At 54.9% G+C, this 9,456-nt stretch overlaps 1 protein-coding gene across 1 annotated transcript; it reads left to right on the plus strand.

The window, feature by feature from the left end:
• Positions 1–2,338: 2,338 nt before the first annotated feature.
• Positions 2,339–7,609, plus strand: LOC133360041 (tumor necrosis factor ligand superfamily member 14-like). The gene is made up of 5 exons (XM_061578614.1): positions 2,339–2,954; positions 3,778–3,835; positions 5,610–5,684; positions 6,386–6,537; positions 7,187–7,609. Exons 1-5 carry the CDS (start codon positions 2,814–2,816, stop codon positions 7,538–7,540), a joined length of 780 nt encoding a protein of 259 aa, XP_061434598.1. The 5' UTR covers positions 2,339–2,813; the 3' UTR covers positions 7,541–7,609.
• Positions 7,610–9,456: the final 1,847 nt, after the last annotated feature.

The following is a 9,456-nucleotide window of genomic DNA, read 5'->3' on the forward strand; positions in this document are numbered from 1 at the left end:
TAGTACTACTACATGTTAGTACTACATGTGTAGTAGCTACTTCATATCAAGTAGCTACTACATAAGTATCTACACAAGTAGCTACTACATATGTAGTAGCTACTTGTAGTAGCTACTTGTGCTACGAGGATGACCCGGCACTGGAGGGGGGGGGGGGGGTATAGGCACACTTTGCCTTTCCGCGAGGTGTTATTCGCCGCCCTTATCGCCGTCCTCGTTGTTTTTATATCTCTGTCACGCGAATCGTGAAACCGAGGTCAGAGTTCAAAGTCGCAACTAATACTGTATGGTACATATCTATTTTTGTTCTACAACGAGTCTTAGGAACAAATCCATTGTCTTAGGAACACGGCCATTGTCTTAGGAGCAAATCCATTGTCTTAGGAACAAACCATTGTCTTAGGAACAAATCCATTGTCTTAGGAGCAAATCCATTGTCTTAGGAACAAATCCATTGTCTTAGGAACAAATCCATTGTCTTAGGAACACGGCCATTGTCTTAGGAACAACCCCGACATCGCACGATCATGAGAGGCGGCGGGCGCCTTCATCCAGCAGTGGATTGACCACGGGCCGTGATCACGATAATGATGCCGCTGAAAGTCGTCACACGCGCGATGATTTGGATTTACTTGCAAGGTTGCCCGTGCCGTATAATAATTGTACGTGTGCCATGAAGCAGGGACCGTGCCCGAAACGTCGCCTGCAATATATTTGTCCTTTGAAGGCCGCGGCGTTGTCGACGCACGTGATGAGTTTTGTTTATTAAAAGGACATTTTAAGAATTTGGTGGTGCGTCTAATAATATAATCTGGTGTGTGTGTGTAAGATATTAATGCTCTTACAGTCTGCTAAGGCTATACGGGGGAACTTTGTCTTTGTGTTAGATTTGGTACTCGCTGACAAGCCGGTCACGGGGCACACATATAGCCAAAGACAAAGATCCCCCGTATAGCCTGTAACGGACTGTTGGGGCAAGTGCAGATCGCGTGAAGCAGCACCAATGAAGGCCGGCACGGCACGGCACACGAGGGTGATTGGCCAACACCGCGCCCGGCCGCCTTTGTATCCCCAGTGGCGATGTTTACTACACACACCAGCTACTCATTTGAGGCTGAGTCGACCTAGGGGAGGGCCCAGGACCGGTTCAGATAATCGCCACTGTGTTGGCCGTGAGCGGGAATCGAACCCGTGTCACCGGGTTCGTAGCGCAGCGCGGTAACCGCTACACTACCGCTCCCCACCACTACACAGGCAAAGACAAAGATCCCCTGTATAGCCTCAAAAGACTGTAGGGGCAAGTGCTGTTAGCGAGCACTTATGAAGGCCAGAACGGTACACGAGGGGGTGGGTGGCCAGCACCACGCCCGACCGCCTTGATCTCCCCAGTGTCGATGTTTACACACCCACCAGGTACTCATTTGAGGCTGAGTGGACGGAGAGGGAACCCAGGACCGGTTCAGATAATCGCCACCGGTGTTGGCCGTGAGCGGGAATCGGGTTCGTAGCGCAGCGCGCTGACCGCTACACCACCGCTCCCCACCGCTACACACACACTATACATGGCGTGTAATGATACACGCGTTCTCTCACGCACCGTGTGATCGAATCCGACTCTGAAAGTGAAACCAGAACTTGCATGCGCTGCTGAGTGGGGTGTTCGTGCCGCGGGCCTGGCGCAGCCTTTTGTTGTTCACACTTTGTGACAAGTCGGTGTGGGTGGGTGCGTTGTGGGTGGGTGTATAGGGGGTGGGTGGGTGTATAGGGGGTGGGTGTATAGGGGGTGTGGTATAGGGGGTGGGTGGGTGTATAGGGGGTGGGTGTATAGGGGGTGGGTGTATAGGGGGTGGGTGTATAGGGGGTGGGTGTATAGGGGGTGGGTGGGTGTATAGGGGGTGGGTATATAGGGGTGGGTTGCGTGAGGAGTCGGTGGGTGTGGGTGGGTGGGGGGGAAAGGGGGTCAAAGGTATGGGCACAAAGTTTCAGAAGCCCCAACTCCGTGGCTGAGATCATGGAAAATAGACGCGAAATAAAAAATCCGTAACCACAGATTGTCAACGGCGAACGGGCGGAATTTCAGCTCCATACCATCACGGGATTTCCCGCAACCCTCGTACCCAGAGCGACGATCAAAAAGAAAATGCCGCACCGCCAGAGTTGTCGTTATCGAATCAATCACGAGGCTCCGACGTGCACTCTGAACCACCCGTATCCCCGTGACAAGCCGACGAACAGGAGAGGGAGGGAGGGAGGGGGTGGAGGCATCCAGCCCCTATCGCGCTCGGCGAACGGAGAAGTGAAGTTTAGTGCGAGCGGGTTGGTTTCATGACACGGGGAATTCACGCTCGGCCGCTACAGCCGCGGCTTTAAATTCCCCACGTAGCCACCTCCAGGCAAGGCTGTCACTCCTCTCTGGCAGACACCAGTCGCTGTTGGTTCACCAGCAGCAGCAGCAGCTAATCCCACGAGGGGGGTCTTCTCTGCGTTTTGTAGCGCGATCGATTAAACGAGAGTTGACGGCTTGTCACGCGGACGGCTTCAGACACATTCGTGCCCCACATTATCCGTGACGGAGTGATTAGGTGGCCTGACCGGGTGGGTGGCTTAGGGAGTGTGGCAGTGCCCGCACACGCGTGCGGCCCCACAGTAGCTGCTGCTGCTGCTGGTGGAGTTTGAGGCCGGCGGCGCGCGAGTTGTGCGAGCTGTAACGCGTGCTCAGAGTCGAGAGGCGTTCTATCTGGCCAGTGCAGATATCAGAGGCAGTTCAGGTGTTAGAGGAGTCAGCAGGTGGCATTGGCCGCACATCGCGCGCCATGCGCTGTGGAGGCGGGGCGCCGTGCACGCCCGCCACGTGGCTGCTGCCCGTGCTGCTGGCCGGCGCGTGGCTCTGCGCCGTGGGGGTCGCGGTGCTCGCCTGGGTGGAGGTGAAGGCCGGGGTGGAGGAGCTGCACGAGGTAAGGGAGCTTCACCTGGAACCGCACGCAACGCGCGCGCACAAGCGCGGATTTGTGGGATTTCATTCGACGTTGCAAATTTTGTTTCGAGGCTCAGAGTGAAGCCTTCATCGGCGTAAATAAAAGGGGCTTTCTAAATTCATGGAAAGAGCCACCAGCCACCCCCCCCTTAAAATAACGATCCCCAAAATAAGCACGGAAAATCGCGAGTTGACAATTGAACCGAGAGACGAGGAAGACGCACGCGGAGATTGGGGGTGGGGGGAATGGGGATGGCGGTGGTTGTGTGATGGAGGTGGTGGGGGTGGTGGTGGGGTAGGGGTAGTGGTGGTGGTGGTCGGGTGGTGGTGAGGGTGGTGGTGGTGGGGGTGGTGGTGGTGGGGGTGGTGGTGGTGGTGGGGGCGGTGGGGGTTGGTGGGGGGGTGAGAGACTGACATCTGAACGGCGCCGATTCGAGAAACTGACGCGGGGCGAGGTTGACCTCACGCTGACCGCCGAGGCAAGGGTCAGCGGGGCTGGCTCGGGGTTGGGGGGCGACTGGGCAGGAGGTGGCTGTGCGAGACCGAACACTGCGTCCTCTTCGCACAGATTCGTCAAATGCAAAAGTGTTCCCACGAGAGCCCGTCGGGCGCGCGGCCTCCTGCGGCGAGCCGACCGCTCTTCTGAGCGCCGTCGTCACATTGCAAAGACGAGCAAACAACAACAACTACAACAACAACAGCAGCAACAACAACTAAAAACGAATTTTCTTGGACCGGTTTCGACGCGCGTGTGTTTCACCAGCAGGGACTTTAACCGCGTCCCCTCTTTGATCCACGCGCAGACCGCTCTGGGCAAGCTGGTGAAGACCGAGAGACTGAAGCTTCGCGTGGGACAGGAAGGTGAGCGCGAGAATTGACGATGGTGCGAGCTGAGATCCCTGGCGAGGGATCACCAGCGTGGTGAAGTATGGTCAAACACCCCCCCCCCTTCCCCCATCCTCCTGCGAAGTATGGTGGGGGGGGGGGGGGGGGGAGGCCTTCATCCAGCAGTGGATTGAGATTGAACGTCGTGCTCAGATTGTAAATGTTGTGGCTTGGCTCTCCCACACACAACCGGTGTGATGTACGAGTATACTACACTATACACTACACTACTCTACCCTACACTATACACTACTACACTATACACTGCACTATACACTACACTATACACTACACTATACACTACACTACTATACACTACACTATACACTACACTATACACTAGTGCTGTACTAGTGATGTATTGGCCACGTTCTGTTTACGTGACAACCCTTACTAGTTGGCTGTGTCGGGTGGTGGCGGGTTTGACGACACATTTATTTATTTATTTACGCGATCTAACCCCCCAAAAAACATCTACTATGGATGGTATTGGTCGCGAAAGCCCGCCACGTGTTAGATTCAGATGGTTTTGCTGCTATAAATGTTCAAATTGTGGGCCCACTTTGTTGAGCGGCTATCATTTGTGGCCAGGTCGCTTGTGAAAAATAATTTCATACCTCGGCGGGCTTTGCCTGGTAGGATGATGGATGGTTTCAGTGTTGTGTTTGTTCGTGTTATTTTGGTTATCTTTCTTGTACTCTGCACTTACTATCGTTTCTTTTTAAAACTCTTTGTTGTTGTGACGTTCTTAGTAGAAATAAATAAACATTGCGGGTCTGAGATTGATGGAGGGGCCCTAAGGGGTTACAGGCATTGTGGCGGCGGGCAGAAGGGGGGCGTGGATCATTACGTGCTGCTGCTAAACTCTTGCAATGACTCATCAATCAACGCTGCCCGCTGAAGATGAAGACTTAATAAATGAGTACATTGGGGACTTTTCTTTTTAAATAGCTCACGGAATTACAATGATGATGATGATGACACATCACCAATCAAAGCTGTAGGGCCCTGATGTGCTGAGGCGTTGGGTGGGATTTCCCTCGCCGCGATCGATTTTCATCCCCGGACCTCGACTTTCATCCCTTGAGAGGAAGTTGGATGGGGTGGGGGGGGCGTTGAGGGGGGTTTACTAAATGTAATGTTAAGATAAAAATCGGCAAAATTAACTCAAACACTTTTGTTGTGTTAACAGGTTAAGTCGCCACTGAACTATATAACTATTTTTCAGAAGCGACCTCGCTATCACGAATGATAGGTCGACGAAGTGGCTCATCATCATCATCAACATCGCGTGGACATTTATAGCAGCAGCCGATTACTCTCAGCCCGTGATGTTGATGCCAAATGTGGAGGAAAAACCCGGGGAGCCCGGGGAAAAATCATCGCTACCACGGGGAGAGAGAGAGACACGCAAACTCCAAATATACAGCAGCAGGCGTCAGGGTCGGGATCGAACCCACGACCTCCTGTACACCAGGCGAGGTAGTTAACATCTCCTAGCCACCGTGATGATGATGGTTAGAGAGAGACACAAACTCCAAATATACAGCAGCAGGCGTCAGGGTCGGGATCGAACCCACGACCTCCTGTACACCAGGCGAGGGAGTTAACATCTCCTAGCCACCGCAGCGTACATACGTCACAACGTGCTGATCGTGATGAGAGGAGTTATTTTATCGTTATCGTTATTATTGTTTGATAGCCGCCACGTCGTTAACGATGCCTCGACCTGTGCTGCTGCTCCCTTCAGGCGAGCGGCTCGCAAGCACCACACCGACCTGGGCCCGAGACGGGGACACTGAAAGGCCCTCCGCTCATCTCACCCGTAAGCTCACACACCACGTGACACCTGTAAGCTCACACACCACGTGACACCTGTAAGCTCACTCACCACGTGACACCTGTAAGCTCACTCACCGCTCTCACTCTCTCACGCACTCACTCACTCCCTCTCTCACTCACTCTGTCACTCACTCTCTCACCCACTCTCTCACTCACTCACTCTCTCACTCTCTCACTCACTCTCTCACCCACTCACTCTCTCACTCTCTCACTCACTCTCTCACTCATCTCTCACTCACTCACTCACTCTCTCTCTCTCACTCACTCACACACTCTCTCATGCACTCACTCTCTCACCCACTCTCTCACTCACTCACTCTCTCACTCTCTCACTCACTCTCTCACCCACTCTCTCACTCACTCACTCTCTCACTCTCTCACTCATCTCTCACTCACTCACTCTCTCTCTCTCTCACTCACTCACACACTCTCTCACGCACTCACTCACTCCCTCTCTCACCCACTCTCTCACCCACTCTCTCACTCACTCACTCTCTCACTCTCTCACTCACTCTCTCACCCACTCTCTCACTCACTCACTCTCTCACTCTCTCACTCACTCTCTCACCCACTCACTCTCTCACTCTCTCACCCACTCTCACTCACTCTCTCACTCACTCTCTCACCCACTCACTCACTCTCTCACTCTCTCACTCACTCACTCACTCTCTCACTCTCCGCTAGACGTGGACGTGGCCGCACGGCAGCTCTCCCGCCTGGCCTGGAGCGACGGCGGCGCTGGCGGCGGTGTCGCTGCGAGCCTGCGAGGCGGCATGCGCTACCACAACGGCAGCCTCACGGTGCCGCGCGCGGGCAGCTACTTCGTCTTCTCGCAGGTGGGCCGACGTTCCGCGCCACCCCACCAACGGGTTGGCTATCGTACGGTGCCCGCGAGAGGTTCAACGTGCGCACGCGTACACACATCGTCATCATCATCACCATCGTCATCAACATCACCATTATAATCATCATCATCACCATCAACATCACCATCATCGTCATCATCAGCCTGGTGGTGGTGGTGGCTCTGCTGTTGGCCTGTAACCCAGCGCTGGTGATACGAGGGGTTGGTGGATTGCCGCTGGATTGTCGTGACTCTCCCTGGGGGGCCGCCGCTGAGTAGCCGTGCCCGGCTCGCCGGGAGAAGGCGGCGCAGCAGAAGCGTCATCTCCACCTGCTCTCTCTGTGTGGGATCGAGTGTTGCTCCCTCGCACACGGCTAAACACGCAATGCGCTGGGCCGACGAACACCGTCATACGTAGAGGACGGCAGAGCTTAGAGGGCGATCGTTGGTAGCGCTGGCTCCTGCTGCTGCCTTCCCGCTCCTCGTCTGTGGTTCCTCCCCCTGACGCCTCCACTGAGTCGTCCTCTCTCTCTCTCTCTCTGAGTCGTCCTCTCTCTCTCTGAGTCGCCCCCTCTCTATTAGTAGTATGACTATCGTCGTCATCACTTCCCCCATTGATCAACCACCGCATCCCCCCACAGATTCAGCTGTACCACGTGGCGTGCGAACGAGTGAGGGAGTCGGCGCACGTAGAGGTCGTCCACTCTGTCCGCGTGACTTCCACAACCGACACCACCACGGCCACCACCGCCACCACCGCCACCACCGCCACCACCGTCGACAGCAGCAGCAGCGGCGGTGCCGCCACGGTCATGAGCACCACGTGGTCGCCCTGCGCGTCGGCCGGCAGCGCCCGGCCCACGTGGTTCCAGAGCAGCCACCTGGGCGGGGTGCTCCACCTGCAGGCGGGCAGCTCGGTGGCCGTGCACGTGACCCACGCCGACCTCGTGGAGGACAAGAGGGAGTGGAACTTCTTCGGGGCGTTCTTGCTCTGACCCGCCGCCTCCTCCTCCTTCGTCTTCCACCACCTCCTCCTCCTTCGTCTTCCTCCTCCTCCACCTCCTCCTCCCGTGGCGTTTGCCGTCGAAGGTTGGGAGGTCGCCCTCCACCCGAGCCGCTGGGGCGCCGCTGCTCAGCACCCCCCCCAACCCCCTCCACCCCAACCCCCCACCCCCCCAACGCCCCCCACCCCACCACCCCCCCAACCCCTCCACCCCAACCCCAACCCCCCCCCCAACCCCCTCCACCCCAACCCCAACCCCCCCCCCAACCGCCCCGCCACCTTCACCCCCCAACCGCCCAACCCTCCACCGCCCCCCCACCCCCCCAACCCTCCCACTCCCCCCACCCCACCTGGACCCACCTGGACATCTGATGCCCACCTGGATGCCCGGTGTCCACGTGGTGAACTGGCATCGCGGTGGAGGCCACCGTGAACATCCACCGAGACGCCCTGCGTGGCAGTGTCAACACGCACGGCCTTGGGTACAACTCAGGCAGTCGCCTCCCACGCCCTGCCTGAACTACAACAACAACAAACACAAACGAACACTTGATTTGAGGCTTTCGTGACTGCAGGGATCCATACTCGTTGGTTATTTCGGTAAAGTCGCGTGGGTATATAATAAAATAAATCACGACGTTTCGATCGCAACACAAGCGGTCATCCTCAGGTGGAACAACTGTAATCCAGCAGTGGAACAGCTGATTCAGCTGGCGTTGCGATCGAAACGTCGTGACTTACTTTGTTTTACACCTACAGTGCGCGACTTTACCGAAAGAACCAAAGAGTATAAAAATGAACACTGCCCAAAAAACATGTTTTGGTTGTCGGAAACAAAAAAAAGACTGGGATTGGATTTTTTTCCCCCGTAAATTCGAAGAGTGCGGAATTATGCGTTGGTCAGAATCGCCGAGTAACATTTCGGAAATGCGTTAACGGGGAAATACTTTTCCGTCTCGACCATCACGAGCCACGTGGCCACCAACGCTGCGGCTGACCGCCCAGGGAGTTTCTGGAAGGGCGCGTGCGGTTATTTATTTATTTATTCATTGCCGTGTTAATCCGAGCCCCGAGTTCGCAGGTTCGAACCCAACCTCGGCCTCAAAATAAAATCTATATTTTGTGTTAAATATAAGTTTGAGTTTTTTTTATTTGTTCTACACACGGGTGATGTTGGTCCGCGTAGCCACAATCACGGCTATTCTACACAGGAGATCCGTGGTGTTGAGTCTATGGGCAGTGTTGAGTCTATGGGGAGTGTTGAGTCTATGGGCAGTGTTGAGTCTATGGGCAGTGTTAGTCTATGGGCAGTGTTGAGTCTATGGGCAGTGTTGAGTCTATGGGCAGTGTTGAGTCTATGGTCAGGGTTAGTCTAAGGGTAGTGTTAGTCTATGGGCAGTGTTAGTCTATCGGCAGTGTTAGTCTATGGGTAGTGTTAGTCTATGGGCAGTGTTAGTCTATGGGCAGTGTTAGTCTATGGGCAGTGTTAGTCTATGGACAGTGTTGAGTCTATGGGTAGTGTTAGTCTATGGACAGTGTTGAGTCTATGGGCAGTGTTAGTATATGGGCAGTGTTAGTCGATGGGCTTGTTAGTCTATGGGTAGTGTTAGTCTATGGGCAGTGTTAGTCTATGGGCAGTGTTAGTCTATGGGCAGTGTTAGTCTATGGGCAGTGTTAGGCTATGGGCAGTGTTAGTCTATGGGCAGTGGTAGTCTATGGGCAGTGGTAGTCTATGGGCAGTGTTAGTCTATGGGCAGTGTTAGTCTATGGGCAGTGGTAGTCTATGGGCAGTGGTAGTCTAAGGGTAGTGTTAGTCTATGGGCAGTGTTAGTCTATCGGCAGTGTTAGTCTATGGGTAGTGTTAGTCTATGGGCAGTGTTAGTCTATGGGCAGTGTTAGTCTATGGGC

The sequence above is a fragment of the Lethenteron reissneri genome, chromosome 67 (genome assembly GCF_015708825.2).
Source record: "Lethenteron reissneri isolate LAM-NWPU_2019-01 chromosome 67, ASM1570882v1, whole genome shotgun sequence".
Classification (NCBI taxonomy): Eukaryota; Metazoa; Chordata; class Hyperoartia; order Petromyzontiformes; family Petromyzontidae; genus Lethenteron; species Lethenteron reissneri.

Coding starts and splice junctions, on each gene's coding strand:
- LOC133360041 (XM_061578614.1), top strand. CDS start 2,814: ATGCGCTGTGGAGGCGGGGCGCCGTGCACGCCCGCCACGTGGCTGCTG. Junction 2,955..3,777: donor GGGTGGAGGAGCTGCACGAG/GTAAGGGAGCTT, acceptor ATCCACGCGCAG/ACCGCTCTGGGCAAGCTGGT. Junction 5,685..6,385: donor GCCCTCCGCTCATCTCACCC/GTAAGCTCACAC, acceptor ACTCTCCGCTAG/ACGTGGACGTGGCCGCACGG.